The sequence below is a fragment of the Gopherus evgoodei genome, chromosome 4 (assembly GCF_007399415.2).
Source record: "Gopherus evgoodei ecotype Sinaloan lineage chromosome 4, rGopEvg1_v1.p, whole genome shotgun sequence".
Taxonomy (NCBI): Eukaryota; Metazoa; Chordata; order Testudines; family Testudinidae; genus Gopherus; species Gopherus evgoodei.
Window position 1 is genome coordinate 20,054,403 of NC_044325.1, and position 25,539 is coordinate 20,079,941.

Sequence of the window (25,539 nt, forward strand, 5' to 3'; positions counted from 1 at the left end):
GTCTGTGAAGCATGCTTGTAGTTGGGTAAAGGGACTGCCAAAATGTATAAAGCTAACTCAGGCTTCCTTTGCAAGTATCAGATGAAGAACACAGCCCAAAATACAATTTTCATTCTGCCAGTGGGATACATACAGCTAGCAGTGGCTCAGGGAAGGTTGATAATAGCAAAAGTGGGGACAGGCTTGCCCCAGAGTGTTACATACAAACTTTTCAATTCATTTTTCAGTAATTTTACAACTCCAAATGTTTGCTATATAGTGAAATTCAAGAAAATGGCTATTTCTCTGTCAAAAACTTGTGAAATTGCACATTTTTTATGGCAAAACTACCCTTGCTCAAAGATTACACTCTGCTGCTGCCGGAAATCTTCACGTTTTTCATTAGAAAACAGCTCAGTTTTCACTCAAAGAATATTCAAGAAGAAATGGTTTTAAATGAAGATAGGGCCATTTTCATATTTGTAATGAAATGAAAAAACTCAAATATTGAGTTTCAGCTTTGTTGTGAGTAAGTTGCACCCCCTTCCATGAGGAAGAAAAAATAAGATGATGGATCTGATACTAACCACATTTCTGCACAGTAGGTGCAGAAATACAAGTTGCATCTAAAGTTTTGCAATCTGCAAGTCTCTCGCTACCCTAAGATCAGTCCTAGACTCTCATGCTTCAGATCGAATGGGGTTTGATCCCATCACTGTCTATGAAAGCATGTCTGAAAAGCCTCTTCTGTAAAATCAGACTTATCTTTATTTTAAAAAGGAAAAAAGAAAAAATCCTGCTTTTCCTTTGCCTACTTTAAATTTTGAAATGTCCATTCATCTGTTTGTGTAGTTCAAGGATACGGTTTGGAAATTTTCTCCCATAAAATACTTGTTGGTAATTTGAATTTATTCCATCAAAACTAATGCCTAATCCTGAGTGTGCAACTCCAACAGATTTGCAGGATTGGATCTCTGCTTTTATTGGTAATTGATTTTGTTTTTCCTTCATTACCAAGAGAGGTGAGATAAGAGACCTTATAGCAAATAAGTGTTAATGCAGAACTTTTCTGAAATAATCTAAAACATTCCAGAGATCATGCAGGCAAATAACAAATAAGTTCTATTGCTATAAACCGCTTAGGTTAGTGGAATTCATAGACTCATAGAATATCAGGGTTAGAAGGAACCTCAGGAGGTCATCTAGTCCAACCCCTGCTCAAGGCAGGATCAATCCCCAGACAGATTTTTATCCCAGTTCCCAAAATGGCCACCTTAAGGATTGAACTCACAACTCTGGGTTTAGTAGGCCACTGCTCAAACCACTGAGCTATCCCTCCCCCCCAATTCATATATTGATGGTAATCTCTGATTATCACACATATCTCCATATTAGATTATAACTCTCCTTTAAATTATGCATCTGAAAGAGGTAATTTATAGAAAAAATTAACATGAAAATAGAGACCCTGCTACAAGGAACAGATTATTTTTCCTGTCATCAAAATGTGGGTGAACTATGTTCTGTATAAGAGGTTTTGTCGCATTGGGTATATGACAACTGCAGTCCTGTCCATAAAACTAGTAGTAGTTTTATGGACAGGACTGTGTATCAGTGGCCAAGAATTCAGTGTTCTGGACCTTTTGTACAAGATGATCAGATTCCAGTAGATAACTTGACTTTATCAGCAATCTCCAGGTCTAGTGAATTTAAATACTTTGCTGACTCTGGGTGTAAGGTGGCATTCAGAACTCTGTTCTCACTTGTGCCTTGCTATCGTATGGTTAGGTCTATCCAGTAGCACAGAAAGAAGGCTTGCTATGAGACATAACATTCCTTATTTGCCCTTTCAAACCATCTCTTTTTCACCAGAGTGCTCTTCTTACTGTCTGTCCTTTTTCTGTTTTTTCTTTTTCACTTATAAAAAAACAAACAAAAAACCAAAACAGTGGGGAGTCAAGGATTCTTCCTTGACATTATTGGTTTAAAATGTGATGTCATTAAATATAGAGCAGAGTTTGACACCTTCATCACAAATAATCCGGCTTTTAGCTTAAGTGCTAGGGAAGCAAATATTGTGACATTTTAGAAAGTCACTAGGATAATACTAAGTGTCTTTCAAATACAAAATGGTAATTTGCATTTGAATGCCTTGGTGTCTGTTCCTGTTAGAAACAATTTCTCTGTCCTACTTATTTTAAGACCAAACGCCAAGAAAGAATCAAGAGGTTCCTGAGAATAGTTTACATCATTTTTTTTAAACAGGCTGCAGTTTATAGTACAGACTTTGTTGCAAATAGGGAATAGTGGTATTGGTCCATTTGACAGGACTGACTGTTTTCTAAGTGGCCAAGTGATCCTCAGCTGATATTGGAGGTGTGAGTTTTTTTCATAGCAGAACATAAAAATGTGATATCAGTCATATGTAGTATCATTGGGCCAGTAATAATTTTTTATTTATGCAGTGGTAGAGGTGTGCATGGTGCTGTACAGACTTATAAAAAGTGGTAACCTGTCCTGAGTAGTTTGTAAAGTACCACAAATAGCATTGTGTCAGATTTAAAGATTTTTTTTTTTAAAAGAGGTATTTCCTGGGTTCATTGATAAAATAAAGTCCAGGAGACTCAGTTATGTCTGGAGGAAATTGGGTAGTAACTTAATTTTTTTAAAAAAAAAATCTGTATGGTGCAGTACTTTAGTGTACTGCAAGTTAAAAATAAAGATTTCTGCATTTTGTAATATGTGCTGTTATGATTGAGCAGGGTAATTAGACAGCATATTGTTCACCAAACAAAACACTTCTGTGTGACATACTTGAATTATAGTGGTTATTAACTGACAAATCTCTATTATTCATCTTGCTGCATGCTTTAAAGATTGCTGGATCAGCAAGCTTAACAAATTTCAGTGGACAGTGCTGATTTAGACAAAATGTGTTGATATTTAATTGCTCTCGTTCTCTGTATTGAAAAATGTAGCATAGTTTGTTATGCTGAAGTTAAGTAGTTAATTTTTGTTTTTATGGTGACTTACAGAAATATTTACCCTACTAGCTGAAAATATCTATTCATAGTTATCAAGTAGTGTAGCAAGCGGGTCCATGACAAGGACGTTGACTAAATACTTGTAAAAAAATATTTATTTAATAGTCTTTTAAAAATAATATTGAGCTGCAGGATACACAGAGCAGACAACTCATCATTTTTAAACTCATTAGCTATAGCTGGTATTATTATTTGTATTATATATTAGTATTTAGAGGCCTCAGCAAAGATCAGTGCTCCATTGTGTTCAAACACATAGTCCCTGCTCAAAGAGAACACAATCTAACTAGACAAGACAGACTAAAAATAGGAGGCGAAACAGGCAAAGAGAAGTAAAGTGACTTGCCCAAGGTCTCATCACAGGTCAGTTGCAGAGCTGGAGGTAGAACTCAGTCCACAGTCCTTTTGACTGGACCACGCTAACTCTTATCATAGTATACAGCGTAAACTACAGTTCCTTAAAAGATGGTGGCAGCTACAGGAACACATGCAGTAGAGGTGGGTGCAGCATAATAAAAGCATAACTGCATCTGTTTGTGGTGGTTCTTTAATGTTCATTTTTCTAGGGAATGAGGAAATGCTGTTTATCACACGAAAACCTTTCCATGACTCATTAATAAACTTTCTCTTTTCTTATTGCGGTTCTTTAGTAGGACACAGTATAACCTCAGCATGCTATTAAAGAAAAATTAGATTTTCTTGTGATTAAAAAATGCAAAATGACTTATTGAAAAGCTTGTAATTTCAGCAGCTAATGAGGCATGAAATATACTGCCAAAAATACAGAACCCAAATACACTGGCTGTAAATATTTAATTTTACAGACAATGTGCTAATTAAAGGCTTGAATTTAAAATGGGACACACTAAGTTTTCACAATAATAAAATTTGTCTAACAGTGCTAAAGTGTATACTCTTAAGAACAGAATGTATCCAGAATGACAGTACACATTACTAAATTGTATCTTACTGAAGGTGGAACCTGGTAGAAGCTTTAGTAGCAAGTAGAGATGTCTTCTTGACTTTTTATAGGACCTTTTGTTTACTATGAAGTTTATTTTAGAACTTTAAGACCAAATAATAGTGAGGCAGTGCTTTCAGAAAGCACAGAACAAGAGACTTGATGCTGGAACACGAACAGCTATGTTCAAAAACTCTTCCCTTTTTTTCTTCTTTTTTTTTTTTTGGTCCTTTTTGTTTTTAGTTGGGTAATTGAGGTTCTCATTTGAAGGAGGAAGTCTATTATTGTTGTTGTTATTAGAGTTCTGCTGAATGCAATTCAGAAAACTAGGTACAAAAAATGTCTTAAAATAGCCTGAAGATTGCTACTTAACTGAACTTACTTGAGTTTGTTCAGCTTACAGCAGCCATTCTGCTATTAATGAGCATCATCAATGTCAGCCCCAAATTTGAAGGATCTTAAAGCTGTCTGCCCATGAGGAATGTCCGTAAAATACTAAATGTGGCTTGGAAAGAAAGGAGAAAAAAAAGGACCACTTCATTCCTAAGAGATGCAGAAATGATTTTGTGAAGAAAGTGCCATGTGTGAATGATGGTATAAGGAGTCCACTTAATGGTTTCCTGATGTTATGAAATGATCCATACTTCTGGGGAATTGTTAGTTTAGATTGTGTTGTTGTATCTGCAGGGGTGAAAGCTGTCACCAGAGTTTAACATGGGTGTCTACACGTCCATTATCTGAGTGTTTTTTTTAAGCTAAGAAGGTCCTTTTTGGAATGCCCTTTTGTGATCTGCCCTTGATAATAAGGTAATAAGGACTGGAGGTACTTTCCTCCAGAGACTTTTGTTGATCTTTGTTAGCCACAAAGGTCTTTATAGAAGAAGCACTGCAAACACACTCTCTGCTAACTTCTTCAAAGCTATGGGCCTGATCCTATGTGACTGAAGCTGATGAGGGCTTTGCCATTAAGCTCAGTGGATGCCATAATCAGACCCATTGTGAACTGCCCCTGTCATGTGCTCTGCTCCCAACAATCACGGGAATGTGGGACCTGAGTTTGGATCTCTAGTGGTATTACACTGTACGGCTGGTCTGCTCTGAAAGCTTTAAATAGATAAATAGAACTTGATTCAAGCAAAGCTTATATGACGTTCTACTGAGCTATTTATTGGTTTCATCAGCATAGCAAACTGTCTTATGTCTCCTAAAGAAGTACTTAAAGATTTCTGTGGCTGATTAATTGCAACAGTTTGCTAGATAAGAATAAAGACAAATGATTATTTAAACCTGCTTATGTACCATGACTTTTTCTTCCTTGATTGTGGTAGAATGCCAGCTGATGAAGACAGAACGACCTAAACCAAACACATTCATCATTAGATGCCTCCAGTGGACTACAGTAATTGAAAGAACATTTCATGTGGAGACTCCAGAGGAGCGGTATGTTTCATTCATATTTAATACATAAACTACTTGTAAAAGCAGATGTGAATGTTCAGCGCTATTAGTGCAGTCCTTGCAAAAGCTCTGATTTCTCAGATGACATTAGGTCTAGATCACGGGTAGGCAACCTATGGCACTTGTGCCAAAGGCGGCACGCGAGCTGATTTTCAGTGGCACTCACACTACCCGGGTCCAGGCCACCAGTCCGGGGGGCTCTGTATTTTAATTTAATTTTAAATGAAGCTTCTTAAACATTTTTAAAACCTTATTTACTTGACATACAACAATAGTTTAGTTATATATTATAGACTTATAGAAAGAGCCCTTCTAAAAACGTTAAAATGTATTACTGGCACGCGAAACCTTAAATGAGAGTGAATAAATGAAGACTTGGCACACTGCTTCTGAAAGGTTGCCGACCCCTGGTCTAGATTCTAATAGGTTTACGTTTTCAAAAGTCCAAATGATCATGGATTTCACAATTTTGGAGTGGTCCAACCTGAGAGGCCTCTGGCTTGGTTTTTTCAGAGGGTGAGTGCTCGGCATTACTGAAAATTAGGCCCCATACTAGTTGTTGAGTTCCAGGCTCTCCTCACATAAGAAATAAAGGTTCTCCCATCTTGAGATCACTGGGGAGAGGTCAGCACAAAGCAAAACAAAGACCTCAGCAAAGTTGAGCTGTCTCAGCCTACTGACCCTTTTTGAGGACATCTTTTTAAGGAACTAGTGAGTTGTATTGCTGCCACCTGCTAATGAGTTATGTAAATAAGATGATAAAAGTGATGACAGAGAAGTACTATGCTGCTGCAGGAGACTTGTATTTCAGCTGTTGAAGGAAACAGAGCTGAGGAATGTATCCTGTCCTCTGACTAGTAGAGAGTTGATCTCTTACCTCCTGAGAGAACAGAATCCCAGCATAGCTATTTACAGCTACTGGCTGTTTAAATATTTAAATTGAAGTTCAGCTGTTGAATTTAGATTATTCTGGTATCATTGTGGGGTATTTAAAATCCCATTCCTCCCTATGTGTGACACAGGCTCAATATTTGTCTTTAAATTCGGCACATTTTTACCTGGTTCTCTTTAGCATATTTTCTACTTAGTCTTTCATTCATTAATTCGAGTTGGTCATATTTGTAGCTTATGATTCTGTTATGATGACATGGGGAGGATGAAAACAAACTAAAGCAAAGTAAATTATGTGTTTTCTTTTATCACTTTGTTGCAAATGGCCCCAAAAGTGACTGAGACACCTTCCATTTCAGGGAGATTGCATTTCAGTCCTATTTTTGTCCCTCCCAACCAATTAGGCTGCATCCAGGGTGGATAAAAATCAGATTCTTTTTATATAAATTGTATTTTTTTGATAATTTTTTTTCTCAAAAAGCATTTTATCTAAAGATAGTTTTAATTAAGATACATTATTGCTCAAAGATATCTCATAAGGGAATAGGGATTATAAATTCTAATTCTATAGTATGAGACAACATATTCATGTAATGTTTAAGAAAAGTTTTGTAAATGAGTTCCAATAGTTCATGGATTAGGGACCCAATCTTATGGGGTTCCAGGGGCTTCTGTGTAGATTATTTAGGTTAATCTTTCTGTCTACCCAATGGGACTTAGTGCTCAGTCTAGAAGGTACCATCAGAGATGCTTAGTTTTGCAGCAGTTCTCAAACTGTGGATTTGTGTCTCCAGAGGTAACATGATTGTTAACAACAAAAATGGTTTTAAATAAATAAATAATATATAGAGGTGAGAAATAACAGACCTCAACTATATTGCCCCTATGCAGATTTGTGTACACAGAGTCAATCCCTTACCTCTCTCTCTCTCTAAAAGTGAAAGGTTTCCAAAAGTGCAAAGAATAGAAGCTTGTTGGGGGCTGAATAGATCTGGACAAGGAGAAGAAGACTGGAGATAAATGTGAGAAGGGAGGAACATATGCTTGTTTTGTTAAAATATGTGTTTGCTGTTGAAGAAAAAAAATCCAGAATACTTAATATTGTTATTTTAGTTAAATAAAACAATTTAAATGTCTGTCTGGTGATGATCTCCTCCTAACACAGCATAACAAGAAAATCCTCCAAATATCAATGATTAACCTGTTGAATTGGAGATAGTTCATCTCCCAATTACTTCATAAATATCTGCTTCAATTACCTTTGGTAAATGAAATAACCAAACAATCATTCATTTTCTGATATAGCTGTAAAACGAATCTGAAAAGTTTTCAAAATAAATCACTTAGAAAATATATAGTGTGGACCTTCTAAAAATGAAACCTACATCTATCTCTGAGTTGTGCAGAATATGTTTTAAGGTTACAATAACCAACAAGAATGCACTTTTATGTAGAAATCCATGATTAAATCAAATCCACCCTGGCTGCATCACAGCCTGGGACTGCTCATACGAGTCATCTGTTGAACATACGTCTAAAGGTACATCTATATTTGTAGTGGTGTGTAGAATACACTCACTGCATGCCCAGCTAGAACGGTATAAATAGCAGTGTAGACGGCTTAAGTGAATAGAGTAGAGTGCCCTACACACCTGAACCCCAAGGTATATACTGTATGTGGTGCTCTGCATGTCTAAGCAGTGCTTCCCACATCAACACTGCCATTTTTAGCAGCGTAGCATCCTGCTGTTGGAGCCTTTTCCTGCTGCAGTGCCTGGGCAAAGACTCCATCAGCAGGGATCTGCTGGAACCTTTCGCCACTCCCAGAGCCTTTCATGTAACTATACACTGCAGTGAGTGTGGACACAGCCTGCCGTTCACTGTGGCTTCTAGCTACACGTTGCCTACATGCCTCCACCAGTGTACACAGTATCTAAGGGTGAAATCCTGGCCCCAGTGAAGTCAATGGCATTTCACCCACAATCTATAAAAGAGAGCTAAAATTAGGCTTAAAAGTAAATGTAGCTTGAACGTCCTTTTATCCTTTAAACCAAAAGCTGCTTTTAAGAGGGAAATGGAGAAGTGTGAACACAAATGGAGGAAGGATGTTTTATTTGTAATGGTTATTTTTAATGTTTAGAGGTGGGGCATAAAGACAGGCATTCCTGATGTTGAAGAAAAATCTGTGCCTTTGTTCAGAAACTGTTATTCCGGGTGCAAATGTGACATGCTTTCCCACCTCTTGGCATCTCAAGGGCCTCACCTCAAGACTCCAGTGTCTGAGGATCTTCTGAGCAAGGGTTGATCATGCAAGTTAAGGTTGCCTGGACAAAATCCACAGGTTTTGCTAACATCACTCCACATCTCCTCTTGAAGGATAGGCAGTTATTCTCCAGACAGAGAATACTAAATTGGACGTAATTTGGCTAAATAAACTAGATAGGACAACTGTATTATTAAGACAGTGAAAAATTCAGGGTACTGCAGGGCGAGAGTGAGGGGTGTCCAAGGTAATGCCAGTGTAACTGCTATAGTTTTAATTAGAATTTTATGCCAGATACTCTGTCTTGCCTGGACCTTGTGTTTTGTTTTTTCCTATTTTATTTTTCAAACTGAAGTTCAGCTGTTTTGAAAGATGTACTTCTAAAGCAATGGCCCTTCAAAAATGCACCTGGGAAATATATCTTCCCGGATTCTATGCGTCTGCCTGTAAACTAGTTACTGTAGTGTGTTCACTCTAGTGCATATTTGCAGGTGCAGTTGTGGAGGCGTATTTGAAAAATGTGACGCTTTGTATGTTACGATGAAGTGGAAACAGCAGTATCTGCATTTTAAATATTTTTAACACTTGCTTCTTATTAGGAAGATCTTTTGAAGAAATGTCAGTGTAATAATGGGAGCCTGTGCTGCAGACTCACTCTTTCCAGAATGTTAGAATTAAAGGCTCTCAATTACTTTTCCCTGTCTAGCTGTAGGGTGGGATTTTCCAGAGTGTTTAGCATTGGTCTCTCTCTACTCTAACTGTAGTTACTGGGAGCTTTTTTTACCTGTGATTTAGTGGGAGCAGAGTTAGACCAATGCCAAATACTTTTGAAAATCTTTTGTAAATTGGATACTCCTGTGCAGCGTTTTTTATTATGTTAATCACAGAACATTTCACATGTAGCTGTTTCAATATTGAATAAATAGGTTGCTAAAATGTAGGTGTTGATGTTAACTGGTGAAGCGGTGTCATTCAGTAAAGATTTCTGAAATTCATCAGCTTTTCAGTGGTGTTTCCTTTGGCTTCATTCTGTTCTTTGTCAGGAATTGTGCTGTAAATAAATCTAGAAAATGAAGTCTATGGAAACAGTTTAAAGAGAAACATTTTCCTGTTTTTAGCTCTGTCCTGGCTTCAGTCAGTGAATACTGCTTACCAAGTGCAAATTTTATTTTAAAGACAAAGAAGTAGGCGGGTCCAATAGGTTTCCCCGGCTTTTCACAGCCATTTAGAATATCTAACTTCCATTTTTTGGCTCTTGTCCATTGGTATCAAGAGTTTGGGTGTATTAAGGACATAGCGAGCTCATTTCCTAAGGGCTTCTCTGCTGTCCAGGGTATGTTAATTAACCTCTCCTAACCATGACCATTTTCCTAGTGTGTATACATTGTAACATCTTTTAACTTGACAGAGCAGGTCAAGGTGAAGGATAGGCTTTTTACCTGAGTACACCTTCACCTGCTTATTTGAAGAAGAAGGCACTGCAGTTTATCCAGGGTAGGAAAAAGGTTGTGGCTAGACTGAGGTAAGTTAATAAACCAACTGAATCGCAACCCATTTTTCTAATGTAGATAAGTGCTCAGTAGAAACCTCTTAAGGTTCACCAAAAAAACCCAATACTTTTTCCTTCGCTGCTAATTACCACTTTTGTCAATCTGCCGACACCTAAACTTAATCCACTTTATTTTTTGTTTTGGCCTTTCTAGCAAGTTGGGGGTAAGGATGAGGGAAAATACTTGACAAGGTTACAGTTACAAATTTAAAATAAACTATTGTTTGTATGCGAGTTGTTGTTTTGGTAGACTTGCATTGAAATGAACCAGAAGGCAAGAGCATTCACTCCAGTAGCTTCCTACAATGTGAAATTTCCCACAAGACACTTTCACTGCAATTGGAGTCGTCTCCAAAGGAATAGAGAGGCAGTAGTAGAGCATCTGTTGCTGAAACAATTGTGGACACTTTTCTGTACCCTAGTACCTGCATCTAAGATCAAAAATACTATCTTGGGGGGGGGGGGGGGATCCCAAAACAGGGAGAGAACAACCAACAAAAGCAGAGATATTTTGTGAAACGCTACAGCTGTATTGTATACAAGCATTGTAACACATTTAGTGTCTTCTCTGACAGCCCAAGAACCCTGGGCAATGTTATCTGGTAGTGGAAAACATATTCATTTAAAAAATGGCATATGTGTGTGATGAGTTGTCGCTGTGTGTCAAACTCTTGCATATTTTTGTTATAACGTACTGTGAAAAAGCGAGGGTGTGTTAAATAGCTCTGTGCTGTGGAAGTGCCTTGTAGCTTTTTGGCTTTGGCAGGCCTAATGTTGAGATGTAATGTGTGTATCCTTAGACCATGTGTTGCCCTAAAGATTGAATGTGCATTTTAGAAATTTTGCTATATATTGAAGGTCCTAGTTATTGTATTCATATTGCAGGGACTTGAGTCATCTCCTGTTTCTAAAATAATTAATAGCTGTAATAATGGATATATACATTAAAAGTGTTTTTTGAAAACCAACTTTTATATCTTAGAAACACATGGGATTTTTCACCATTCATTGAATTGGTTTTACATTATCAGATAATCACGCTTTATTCTTTTGTGACTCTTGCCGAGGCAGATGGTAATCTGAGGTCATGAATAACAAATGTCATTGCTTACATTTTCTCAGGGAAGAATGGACAAAAGCCATCCAAACAGTAGCAGACAGCCTTAAAAAACAGGAGGAGGAAATGATGGATTTTAGATCTGGCTCCCCTAGTGATAATTCAGGTGCTGAAGAAATGGAAGTTTCTATGACAAAACCAAAACACAAAGTGGTAAGTTAGTATAGCAGGATCAGTGTTTTTAAAGGGAACCTTGTTACATGTGCACACCTAGCTGATGCCACAGCTCCAAGCTTTGAGTCCAGCGTCAGCTGTCAGCCAGTAATCCTTTTTTAGATCCTGAATAATTATAAGGGAAGGGGCACTATTAGGTTTATTGAATGCAAGCGAGAGGCAGCCATTAAGACCTCCCCCCTACCCCCATAGCAATATATTTGTTTCTGAGAAGATCCTACCCTGTAAATTATAGTAAGGCTTTCTTCTATGCCCTTGCCTCTCTTTCTTCCATTTGTTCCCAGAGTTGTGCCTGTGTTTTGAGAAAATGAACCAAAACAATGGACAGCAAAAGCATCTTGGCTGTCAAATTGCATCATTAATGAACATGCACCGTAGGCATTGACGTTTGGTTATGCTACAAAATTACATTTATACCAACCTAGGCAACTACCCATATGCCACTCTGAACCATGGCTGCCATCAGTTTAACATGACCCCTACTAATTGGGCCCTTAGCATCTTGCCGGAGGATTCCAGTAGGATGCTGCAGGACCTCACTAGCTTAGCCAGTGTGGCATGGAGGTGGTGGAGAGTTTCTCAGCTATGGTGCGCTGATTCACTCTGAGTAAGGATCGGTCTGAATGACTGTTTAGATCAGGGGTAGTCAATAGGTGGTTCATGGGCCAAATCCAGACTGCCAGATGCATTTGAATGGACCCCGAAATCTTTTTATTTACTACTTGTTATCATCGTTGTTGTTGTTGTTTTTAATGATTTTCTCTGGAGTCTGGACCTTGACTATATCTTGACCAAGAAATTTGGGCTTTGACAAAGAAAAGTGACTACCCTTGGTTTAGATCCTGAAACCAATTGTCCCACACAACCAAAAGTACAGTCTTGCTTTTGTTAATGCAGTTCAAAGTGAACTAAACCAGTCCTAGCAGAGCTTGCATTGTGGAAGTAGAGTTTGTCATGTTTTCAGTCAGGGAGCAAGAAAGCTGTTATCAGGAGCGTCTCTTAATACTTTCTAGCAAGGAACTTGTGAGCCCCTGGATACACAGACCTTCTGTCGCACCCTTGGCACTGCCCCTCGAAGACGCTGGAATAGGATCCAAGAGACCAACCCTTTCCTATTTTCCCTCCACCTTTTTTAATAGAAAACAAACAAGAACGAGAAAGATAGTCCATGTGCAATGTGGTTTCTGCACATTTTCTATCCCCATTCTGTGGGTCACAGCAAGGCTGATCCCTCATAAATATGGGGAGACTTATTCTCATGTCAAAGCGGGAATCGGACTGACAGATCTTTAGGATGAGAGATGTGGGTGGCCTTCCTAAGCTTGCTCACTGACATAGGCTGCATGGCCAAAACACCTATTTTGGCTCTTACCTATTTCACATAAAGAATTTCTCAGTTAAATAGAGGAGGGTTTTTTTTGTTTGTTTTGTTAAGCAATTCAATGGCTTTGAAGTGTCAGATCCTTGGAAGTATAACAGTCATATTCTTTTTGAAGAACTAGTTTCTGATTTTAACTCTCTAGAAGCAAATCATAAACGGTATATGCGTCATTTTAACTGACCAAAATGGTCAGTTCATCTACTTAGGACACTATTTACATGTATTATGAAGTTGATCATGACCTATATTTAACTTAAATATCTTTAACAGACCATGAATGAGTTTGAATATCTTAAACTTCTGGGAAAAGGCACTTTTGGGAAGGTCATTCTAGTTAAAGAAAAAGCAACTGGACGATATTATGCTATGAAAATCCTGAAGAAGGAAGTTATTGTTGCAAAGGTGAGTAAATTAGAACGTTCTGGGCCCAATTCACCCCTGGTGTAACCCTCTAGCTTCTAGAGAGTGACCTCAGAGTTGCAATTTACCCTGTGTAAGTGACTACTTATTTGTTGTTTTTAATGGAACTCTTGTTCTTTAGTGATTGCATTGATAACTTTCTCTGGGTGGCATTGCAGGATGAAGTAGCACACACGCTGACAGAAAACCGGGTTTTACAGAATTCTAGGCACCCATTCTTAACAGTAAGTGTTCCTCATTTTTTAGTACATCTAGTAAGCAAATTCAGCATTGTCACAGCTACGGCTTTCCTCCTTATTATCATGATGATAAAACAAGTCTCACAGGTGTAGGTTTTTAACAGTAACTAGTGTTTTGGGGTACCTTGATTTTTTGGGGTGCACAACTTGCGACACTTTCAAAGATCCTGATTTTCAGAGGGTAGATGCTCAGTGCTTTATGGTGTCTCAGTTTGGGCCTCCAGAATTGTTAATCACTTTTGAAAATATACCAGAGACTGGACACTGTACAGTATATGTTTGTTTACTTTTTATTACAGAATACTATCAGAGTTGACAAACCCCAAAACCTGCTCCTCCCTTCCTCCACAAGAATGTTATTGATTCAAATGTGCCACCTAGTAATGCAGATTGACATGGTTGTTTGTATATAATAGTACGCTTGCATAAATCAAAATATATCTTCAAAGCAAAGGGCTGCAACTGCCTGACTTGAAAACGCAGCCGTAAGCCTTGGTCATGACCCAAACAAAATAAATCCATGGGTGTGGCAAACAAGCTGGTGGGACGTGTGATGCAGGAATGCACATGATACAACTGGATGAAGGCACCTCATGACATTTCACCACTCTCCCTGCCTGTTCTGTTTTTTGTGAATTGATGGTAAATGCATATTGGCAGAATTTCTCAATCCCCTGGCTGGCTGTCAGCCTGGAGCAGCAGCAGTAGAGGAAGTAGAAGGGACAGAGATATAACTGTCCATTAGTAATATAACCCTTTGATAATTTTTGCAAGTGTTAGCCATGTGTGTTTTTCCAGAATTGATCCCTATGTTAGTTAAACTCCCCATGGTGGTTTTACTAAAATAACATATAGGTCAGATATGGATCAGAGTTGAAGTGCTGCTGAAGAACCTATCAGAGAGAAATTTCTATAAAATATTGCTATATTGTTACAATATAATGTATTTTATCTCTATCCCTGTTTCTAAAACTTCACTGAAAATACTTTTGTAAACCTTGATGTGGGATCTCTGCTAAGTCTGTGTTTAAATTTGTTTCAGGCTTTAAAGTATTCCTTTCAGACACATGATCGTTTGTGTTTTGTTATGGAGTATGCTAATGGAGGAGAGGTAAGGAAACCACGTTAAAAGGCTTTGGGATGTTCCTGTATTTTTTTTTATTCAGTTTCATGTTAGGATTTGCTGGGTTTGAGCCCTCATTAACTTACTCATATATGTAGTCCTAACTCACATGAGTAGTCCTGCGTCAGTGGGGCTGTTCGCATGAGTTAGGACTACATACATGAGTAAGGGTTTTCAGGGATGAGTCCCTAATTAACAAAAATTACACTAGTATCTTCAAGTCTGTCTTTTGTTGGTGCAGGAGGTTTGTACATTGTGATGCTGCTTTCTAGTTCCTCTACACCGTTGAAGCTTTTTGTATTATAATTTCAAAGAACACAGTATTTTGAGGAGAGAGCTGTAAATAAAAACGCATGCTGTTAGACATTTCAGAAGAAGAGAAATCCAATTTATGACAAATAAGGAATCTTCTGCTTTTAAAGTCATGCAATAAAAATCTGGCTTAATAAATAACTAGCTAAGAAATTTTTTTGATTTCTTAGTTATATATACTGACAAAATTAACAGTATATCAAATTGTCAAATAGAGCAGCTGTGAATTTGAAATATATTACATTTATGTTTAATCATTTAATTTATGGTGCAGCTTTTAGAATGTTTCTGAGCATAGCTGTGTCAGGGAGAAAAGGTTCCTTTCTGGATTAATTCTGATTCCAGGCAGGATTGTCTATAAAGTATAGTACATAACTCAGAAGTATGTGCATTCTAAATGTAATAAATTCTTGCTGTTGTAGTTGTTTTTCCATCTCTCAAGAGAGCGTGTCTTTTCTGAAGACCGGGCTCGGTTTTATGGAGCTGAGATTGTATCAGCACTGGATTACCTGCATTCAGAGAAGAATGTGGTTTATAGAGATTTAAAGGTACTTAGAAGACTGTTAATTTCATAAGATATTAAAAATGGGTTTGGACTGTTACAGTTCTTAAAGTCACAGAAGCTGATTATACTGAAATACAATAAACCTATCCACCAAACTTTGTTATAAAAGAAATATGACAGCTATATTATTATTGGCTGTGATCGTTATAAGATCTCAAACTAAGCACTTGAATGCTGTACAAGGTGCTGTAGAAAGTGTACTTTTGGGATTGATTCGCTCCAAGTGTATGGAACCTGTGCCTTGGTAGAATATGAAGGGGCACTCTGTTATTGGGGATGCATCTCCATATGGATATGAAATTAAAGAATTGACCACTTTATTATGAAAAAGACCCTGGTAGTTCTTCTAAGCAATGGAGTGTATTTGTGGTGTCTCAGTCAATTTCCTGCTCTATGTACAAATTCAAACTGTGTGACCATTCTGCTCCCTTGCCCTATTTTTCACTTGCAGTTAAAACGCTAAGTTTTCCCTTGGTTTTCTGTTTGGGAGGAAAAATGAATCATACAAACTTTTGTGTTCTTTCTCATTTAAGAATGATGGCTGCATTCCCTCACCAGAAGTGTATGAGAAGTGCTATTACTATACTTTCAGTCCACAGTTCATTTTAGTTGCTGGGTATATAGGGACGTGGATAAACTGGAGAGAGTTCAGAGAAGAGCCACAAGAATGATTCAAGGTTTAGAAAACAGGCCGTATAGTGACAGACTCAGGGAGCTCGATCTAGTTAATTTACCAAAGAGAAGGTTAAGGGGTCACTTTATTACAATCTATAAGTGTCTACACAGTGAACAAATATTTAATAATGGGCTCTTCATTCTAGCAGAGAAAGATATAACAAAATCCAATGGCTGTAAATTGAAGCTAGACAAATTCAGTCTGGAAATAAGATGTAAATTTTTAACAGTGAAAGTAATTAACCACTGGAGAACTTTACCAACGTTCATGGTGGATTCTCCATCACTGACCATTTTAAAATCAAGATTGGATGTTTTTTTCTAAAAGAACTGGCCTACAAATTATTTGGGGAAGTTCTGTGGCCTGTGTTATATAGCTAGTCAGACTAGATGATCTCAATGGTCCCTTTTGGCCTTGGAATCCATGAATATTCAAGCTGTTATGAAATTCAGTAGGAGTTAAGCACCTGTCTCTCTGAGGCTCCTTTGAAAACTCCACCCTATATCATACGTACTGTCAGCATATAGAACTTATTTTCATGAACTATGTGTAGTTCCATCAGAAATGGATAGTGCCAGAATTCTCTCAGTTTTTAGATAATTGCCAAATTTTGAGTAAATGTACAGCATATTTACTATGCACAGTGTAGTATTGTAAATTGATCCCTTAGCTTTAAATCGATTCATTTTTTTGATCACTGCTGCTAGCCTCTGTTAGTACTGAAATGGCCTATGAAAGATGCTCTAAGTAAAATCAGGGGCAAAGGAGTTCCTTTGTTGTTTTTAAATTTTGTGCTTTTGCTGACTATAACATTTAAGAAGCTTAGATGTAGTATGACTATTTTCTATATTCTCACTATATGTATGTCAACTGCCCAATGATCTCAAGTTCCTTTTCTGAAGTTATCCCTAAGGGAAATGATGTAAATGTATATTTACATGGTACGTGCTTTGATAGCTAGTATAATTCTTATCCCAGGGTGAACAGGGCTGAAAAGAATAACCAAGTATTTTACAAACTCACTCATGTGTATGGACTGTGTGTCTAATGACCATTTTAATCTGGATTTTTATCTAAGTTGGAAAATCTTATGCTGGATAAAGATGGACACATAAAAATAACAGACTTTGGGCTATGCAAAGAAGGTATCAAGGATGGAGCAACAATGAAGACTTTCTGTGGCACTCCAGAATATCTTGCACCAGAGGTACCTTTATTACATCTATCGTACCTAACTATATTCTTAAATAAATGCCATTCTTGAGATAGCAGAATTATTAAAAATTTCCTGGACTAACTATGCTTTATTTGTAAAAAGTGTATATCTTATTTTATGACACAGATAAAAACCTTTTTATTCATTGTTCTGCAAAATTTTGTATAGAGAAATGTTAAATGTTTCACATAGGTTATTTTCTTTCGTCTTTAAGAAGAGAAAAGTACAGTTCACTTCCTGGAGTATATAAAAGTTATCATTATATAGCAGGGTGTATTTTTACATTAAATTTTTAAAATTAAATAGCTATGGAAAAATATATTGAATCTACTTCAAATCCTTTTAAAATGAAATGAGTAATATTTGTGATGGATGTGGAACTGCTCTATATAATAATGTATGAACGCTGTCTGTTGATGTGGTTATTGGGATGCTCCCTGTGTGACTATACTGATCTAATTTAATCGGGGTCCCTAAGAAAGAACAAGCAGGCTGGGGAATAGCATGGCTCAAGACAATCCACTTCTCAGCAAACACTTGAGAGACATTTAGAGACAATGCCAGGACAGGAATAGTCCTGGGAAGCAGAAGATCGAAAGGACTGTGGCAGGGTTGAAAAGGAAAACTTGAGGAATTCAGGGACTGGTGGTTAGGAGGAAGTTGGTCCAGGGGAACCAGATTGAGAGAGAGGCACTCAAAGGGGGTATCTGAAGACAGGGGCGGCTTCAGGCACCAGCACGCGAAGTGCATGCCTGGGGCGGCAAGCCACGGGGGACGCTCTGTCGGTCGCCGTGAGGGTGGCAGGCAGGTTGCCTTCGGCGGCATGCCTACGGAGGGTCCTCTGGTCCCGCAGCTTCGGCGAACCTCCTGCAGGCATGCCGCCGAATCCGCGGGACTGGGGACCTCCCGCAGGCAAGCCGCCAAAGGCAGCCTGCCTGCCGTGCTTGGGGCGGCAAAATACCTAGAGCCGCCCCTGTCTGAAGAAGTTACCCTCTTAGGTTACCATCAGAGGATGGTACAGCTTTAGGGAAAATAGACTGATGTTCTAAAATCTGTTCTTTTTCAAGTGATGTTCCTGTGGGTGCTTGTGCGCCCCTGTGCCTCTAGTCGGAGAATTTTGACAGCAGTACCCATTCAGGCTGCACATGCACTCTCCTTGTATTGTGCCTGTAACGGCAGCTAACTAGCTGCCAACCCCGTCAGTGCCTTCTCAACCGCCCTTGCTCCGAGTCAGAGCTTCGGCAGTGCCTCTGTGCAACTTACCTTTAAATTTAGGATTAGCTGTACAGTGTAGTAGATTGAAACGTTAGGTAGAATTCGTTTCCTATCCCTTTTCATTTTCTTTTTTCTCCCCACTTAAAAAAAATATTTTTTACTTTGTTTTCATTCACCCCTCTCAGAGATAATTTTACCTGTGAATGCCCGTGTCTCCGGGCTTTAAATGTTGCCTCTCCTGGCGAGAGGCAATTCCAGCCTCGGATGGACATTCCTAGTGTGTCTGCTGCTTGGGGGAAACATAAGTACCTCAGAAGTGCTTTCATTGCCAAAGAGGGGGCCTTAAACTCATCCTCATGGAGAAATCTCTCCACCCAGCCTCCAACCCAGGATCACAAACTCCTCCTGGTCGCACCCCTTGGCTTGTGACAGACTTCCCTCACTGACTCTGCACAGGAAGGACTTGTCTCCCAGAAAAAGGACAAAGAAGAGAGCTACCACTTCTCCTATGAAAGGAGCCTTGAAAAAGACGTGTTCTCCAACTCTCCATATTATCAGTATGAACCACGCCATGGCTAAGTACCTACAAGTCAGCAGGATCTTCCAGTAACACAAAAGCCAAAGACCCTAAGCGGGCAGGCTCTCAGAAGGACGGCAGAGACAAGACTACCCCTTCTACTATGACACCGACTGCAGCAACTAAACACTCGGTACTGAGCACCTCTGCAGTGCCTCAGCTTATGGCGCCATCTCCTGGCCCTCTGGCACATAGTGCAGAGACAGCGGTACCAAAGTGTACTTTACATCCTTCGGTACAGACACGATCAGCACCGATTCTCCTGGTGGCTCAACACCTCCTGGTACCAAAACAATTCCCGGTACTGCAACAATTACAGATTCTTGAGATCTCCTTTGGAACACAACAGTTTTTCTGACATAAGGACTTAGTGGTTTCTGTGGCACCAGAATCACCTCTTCTCGGTACTGATATAGCATCGATACATTCAGCACCGTTAGACAGACAGACAGATATGCCTTTCCTTTTTCCGGTGAGGAGGACGAGGACGAGGAGGGGAGATGTTTATTCCTCACACCACTCTTCACCTATCCAGGGAATCGACAGACCAGATCTTTAGGAACAGCCAGGACACCGCTCCAGAGCTGGTACCCAGGGGTGGTATGGACATCCATGGATGCCACCACCAGTGTCATTCCTGCCATAGTGGCCATATTGGGACTCGGAGGCAATATTACTACAAGCCTTCCAGTACCTCCAGGGAAAAGCAGAGACGCACTCCAGCAGCGTCAGAGAAGAGGCTCCCATGAGCTCCCTGAGGAGACTTTTGAGAAAACAGAGGAGGCTCTAGATTAGGAGGCCACTTCTGCAACTAACACCTCCTGTTCCTCTCCAGATGAGACTATCACGCTTCTGCTACCTACAACAGAGATGATTTTAAGCAATTTCAGGGGTTGTTTAAAAGAATTGCAGACATACTCCAAATCCCCCTGGAAGAGGTTGCTAAGTCCCAGTACAAGTTGGTGGACATATCACACACGTCAGCCTCCTGCAAAATAGCCCTTCCTATAATGAGGCACTCATGGATCCTGCCAAGACCAGCTGCCAGACACCCACAACAATCCTCTATTTGTAACAGGGCGGATAAGAAGTGTTGTGTCCCATCGAAGGACCTAGAATTCTATTTTCACACCCCCAACCAAACTCATAGAAGCTGTCAACGAGCAGGGCAGACAACACTATTCAAGGACCATCCCATATGATAGAGTGGAAAAGATTGCATCTTTTTGGTCACCAGGCCTATTCATCAGCAACATTGTAGTTCAGAATAGCCAACTATGAAGCCTTGATGGCAAAATACAATCACACAAAAAACTCCAAACTGTTTGAATTTAGTGACTTTATCCCTGAAGACAAAAAGGAGCAATTTAGGTCAGTCATTTCTGAAGGCCGTCTCCTGGCAAGAACAGATCTGCAGGCATCCTTAGACTCAGCAAACACAGTGGCAAGATCTATTGCAACTTCCACAGTAATGCAATGTGCCCCTTGGCTCCTTCTGTCTGGATTCCCAAAGGAGGTGCAATCCACCAGAGAGGATCTTACCTGCAAATAGTTCTGGACCTTCAAAGGGAAGACCAACAAGTCCTTCCATGCACTGAAAGACTCTAAAGCAACTCTTTGGTTTTTAGGCATCTACATACCTGCACAAAAATGAAAACAGGGCATATATGACCCATCACAACACCCAAGACCAGTGCCTTACACACAACCGCAGAGGCAGAGGCGAAGACCCACAAGATGTAGGCCACTCCCATCTCAATCTCCTTCATCACAACATCCTGGACCAAAACATCAAATTTGATGGTTTGGTTGATGGTCCGAGAGACCTCCCCCAATTCCAGTGGCTGAAACCTCTTTCTACCAACCATCCCTCTACAGACCATTTGACACCATTCTGCCCAGCATGGCTAATTATTACTTCAGACAAATGGGTGCTGGAAATTATCACCACCAGTTAGTCCATCCAGTTCACCTCCATTCCCCCCACCTACTCTCACAAGCACCTTCTGAGGCATGAAGTAGACCATCTCCTGCACTTGGGTGCAGTAGAACCAGTATCGGTACAACACAGAGGGAAGGGCCTTTATTCCCATTATTTCTTAACCTAGAAAAAGACGAGGTTGGAGGCCCATTCTTGATCTGAGAAACGTAAACAAATTTGTCAAAACACATTTATCAGGATGGTTACTTTAGCAACAGTAATCTCATGAGGGAACTAGTTTTTGGCCCTTGACCTGCAAGACTCATACTTTCATGTCACCAGACATCCATCACACAGGCGGTTCCTCCAGTTTGTTTTGGGACAAGATCACTATCAGTGCAAGGTACTGCTCTTTGGCCTCTCCACGGCCCCTCGAGTTTTTTCCAAAGTTCTAGCAGTGACAGTGGCCCATATGTGCAAGCAAGGGGTCATGATATACCCATATTTAGATGGCTGTCTGCTCAAAGACCCCACTCGGGAAGAAGCCATACAAAAGACAACATCACTCTTTTCAAAACTCGGTCTTCAAATAAACGTTCAGAAGTCAACAGTGACACCAGTGCACGAACTATAATTCATTGGAGTTCATTAGAACTCGTTAGCGGTGAAAGCTTCCCTACTGCCACACAGATTTGTCACTATAGTGTATCTGATCAGCGCTACAGTGAACAGTCCAAACCTCTTCCAGGACTTACCTCCAACTACTAGGCCACCAGACCTACGTTTGAACCCTTGGCTGCATGTTCACTATTACACCTTTCAATGAAAGTAGCCTTCCTCATCACCATCACGTCCACAAAATGCGAAGGAGAATTTTCAAGAACAAGGTCATTCTAAGATGGCATCCTAAATTTCTACCTAATGTACCCTCTGCGTTCCACCTCAACTAACCTATCAATCTTCCTGCATTCTTCCCTAAGCTTCATAAAAACAGGCAAGAAGCAGCACTTCATTCTCTAGATGTCAGAAGGGCACTAGCCTTTTATCTCGAAAGGACTAAACCATTCAGGTAGGCACCAAAACTGTTTCTCTCGACGACACAGAGATCTAAAGGAGAAGCTATATCTAAGGAGAGACTCTCCAAATGGATTTCAGAGTGCATTCATCTCTGCTACAGCCAAGACGAACTGCAACCCCCATTGGGGTGTTAGAACGCATTCTACCAGGTCGCTTTCCATGTCGGTAGCCTTCCTTAATGCTGTGCCTATTACGGACATATGTAAAGCAGCCACTTGGTCCTCAGCCCACACATTCATTCAGCACTACACAATCGAGCAAGATTCGACGTCTGACACTTTATTAGGACTCATGATCCTAACATCGGTCACAGATCCAACTCTGAAGCTCTTCCCTTCCACTGAGGGGCACCTCTCTACAGTCGCCTGAAGTGGAGCACCCATAAGGACAGCACTCGAAGAAGAAGCGAGGATTGCTCACCTCGTACAGTAACTGAAGTTCTTCGAGATGTATATCTCTGTGGGTGCTCCACTACCCACCTTTCTCCCTTCTACTTTGGAGTTTTTGCAAGGTCCTCTGCACTTGAGAAGGAACTGAGGTGGGGGTTGGCCACCTAGTGCTAGTTAACTGCCGCTACAGGTGCGAGACGGGGAGAGCCCATGTGCAGCCCAACCGGGTACTGCTGTCAAAGTTCTCTGACTAGAGGCACAGGGCGCCCAGTCACCTGAAGTGGAGCACCCACAGGGACACACATCTTGAAGAACCTCAGCTACTGCACAAGGTGAGTGACCCTCTCTTTTGCTCTAAATGCTTTATTCCTTCTGCAAAATAAACCATCCTTTAGGAAAGCAGTTTTGTCACTGTGTAACACTGCTCAGAGACTCCCAAAGGGAAGAACTGCAGGTTGTCAGAGCTCACTCAGACTTGCTGAGTATGCATGATTGATACACAGGGTTGATGGTCTAAGGCCCAGTCTAATTAGAGGTAGAACAGCGGAATTTGGGCCTGGGATTGGTAAAGGCACAAGGTCTGACGCTTGAGGGGGTACACTCAGAGAGACTAGGTAGGGGACAGAGGTGCAGCTAGCCCGTACCATTATACAGCTAAATATATATTCCCCAAACTGAATAGTGTACCATCCTTTTCTGGAAGGAACAATACAGACAGATAATCTGTGTTTAAAAGTTTACATTTCTTTGTACTAAAGAAATTTTGCAGAACATAAATTAGCAGAAAGGTTTACATGACTGTCCTCTTCAAAACTTTTTAAACATTTCCCCTGAACTGTTTGCAGTCTAGACGGGGGAGCACTTTGCTAGTGCACAACAGCATGAAAATGAAACCATGGCTCCATTTCACTCTTTGTCCAAGTTGGGTGAAATGCACAAAGTAAACAATCTTTCAGTTATAGCAGCTTAAGGCACAAGTACCGAAATTGATTATGTCGAAAAGTTACCTTTGGGAAACATTACTTTTGTTTTTATTTTGTTCCACTGATGGCTCTTGTCCTTTCTGGAGGCTTCTGGAAGGCAGCTGTGTTCATTTTTTCCAGCTCTTTGTAGAGGCATCCAGCTGCTTCATTGAAATGAAGAACCTGGACACCTCTCAAAGTAGCTTGAAGCAAGGAGATGGAGCTAGCCTCATGATGTCTGCCAGCTCTCATGGACAACCAGAAGCTCCTTGTGAATCATCAGTGGTGGATAGTTTGAGAAGCACTGACACAAAGAGGTATCAGTAAACAGCTAAAGCAGTTTGTTGTTTACAAATATGGCTTTAAATCTGCCATTGTCCCTTTTAAAAGCAATGTTAAACTTTAGTCTCTGATTATAACTGTGGATTTTGTGGGCCAGTGAAAGACTGGGCAAATCTCATTGGAGATTATTTAACTTTTGAATTTTTTCCTGATGCGGAATGTGTGTGAAGCAGCCACAGAATGTCTCTATATGGATTACCTCTCAATCATTTTCCTTTAATATTTATAATGATCTGGCTTAACCATAATACAGAAGGACAAATCCTCTTGACTAACCTTCTCACTCCCTTCATTGCAAATCCAAGCTGTGGGTTGGAGTGTTAAATTCTGAAGGCTTTTGTCATCTGGCTGATAGCATGCAGAAAATCTGGAAATTGTGCGTGAATGAGTATTCTGTATGTTTAAGGTCATGTATCCTTAAAAGTAGAGGTCTCTTCTTCTCCTCTCTATTTGTAACTTGAATCCAGCATAAAAGTGTGTTTATACAGTTGTTGAATAGTTGCTTTTAGGTTCGTACTGGAATCTTGTGCATGGATGGCAGTGACTCAGCTGCATCAGCTTTGATGTGTCAGATATATTGATGACTATCCTGTTTACAGCTGTTGTGTCTTCTCTTGTAAATTCCATCACACAGCTGCCAAGAACTGTTATGAACTGATCAGCTGCTTAATTGAAGTTAAATGACCTTGTTACCTCTTCCTTCTCATTTACCATGCACATTGCAATAAATCTTGGGGATATAAATACCTTTCATGCTATTTGTGTATTATTTTTTCTCTCCTCAGTTGTGAACATATTTAAAGTAAGATTAAATCGTTGTCCTGTTTTGTATAAACATTAATATAAGCACTGCGGTGTTTGTGAGAAGTATTTTTTACTTTTAAAAATAAGGATTGGTTCTAGTTCTGTGCTGTATGGAGGTAAGAAATTCAGGGTTCTAGTTAGTAATCTGAATTATAACTAGTGTTGTTTTTGTATCTTGGCCAAATTATCATTGTTGCATTTTAGAAGGCCTGATTTTGTAGGACTTGATCTTGACTTAAAAAAAAAAAATCCTATTGTGTATCTACTTTATTTTAAGTAACCTAAGTGGTTTAGAATTAACAGGAAGTGCTTAGTGAAAGGGTGTGGGTCAGAAATATGGCTAACTACATTATCACACAATATCTCCTGTGAAGTTAGAGCCTGTGATTTCTCATAAAGGATGAGGCTGGCTCCTGGAATCCTGGCAGACAAGCAGCTGTGTTGGTCTTATACATATATGGGGCAGCTGTAGAACCAGCTGTCGTTTGGTGTGAATCATACAGCAAGAGATGCTGTAAATAGACCTGTGCGGGGTAATCTAATACCTGACAGCCTTTGGGTTTTTACTGCAGGACTTTTTTCTGGTTCAGACAATTTTTAAGGCAGAGTACTGAATAATTAGTGTATAGAGAGAACACAAACAATTTTTTTACAAAGAAAATCTTGATTTTTCTATTTATCCACAGGATCTTAATAATTAATTCGTAAAGCACCAGATCCTGCTCCCATGGAAGTTAGTCAGCTGGCTCTTTGGTCCTGATTCCCAATGAAGACTTTTATTTCTGAGCATAAATGGTTCTGAAGTGCAGTTCTGTAAACTGGGTAGGCACTGACACTGCATAGCACTTAAGAATGAACAAACAGTGCTTTTACCTCGTACCAGT

General features: G+C 39.7%; 1 protein-coding gene across 6 annotated transcripts in view; it reads left to right on the top strand.

Annotated features, from left to right (window-relative positions):
- The window catches only part of AKT1 (AKT serine/threonine kinase 1), a 108,177-nt gene that overhangs the window by 58,468 nt on the left and 24,170 nt on the right, over positions 1-25,539 (top strand). For all 6 annotated transcript variants that reach the window (XM_030558624.1, XM_030558619.1, XM_030558621.1 and 3 more), the window contains 7 exons: positions 5,313-5,424; positions 11,268-11,415; positions 13,088-13,219; positions 13,396-13,461; positions 14,519-14,587; positions 15,334-15,459; positions 17,231-17,359. In XM_030558624.1, the coding sequence (XP_030414484.1) occupies positions 5,313-5,424; positions 11,268-11,415; positions 13,088-13,219; positions 13,396-13,461; positions 14,519-14,587; positions 15,334-15,459; positions 17,231-17,359 (782 nt within the window). The remainder of the gene's footprint in view (positions 1-5,312; positions 5,425-11,267; positions 11,416-13,087; positions 13,220-13,395; positions 13,462-14,518; positions 14,588-15,333; positions 15,460-17,230; positions 17,360-25,539) is intronic.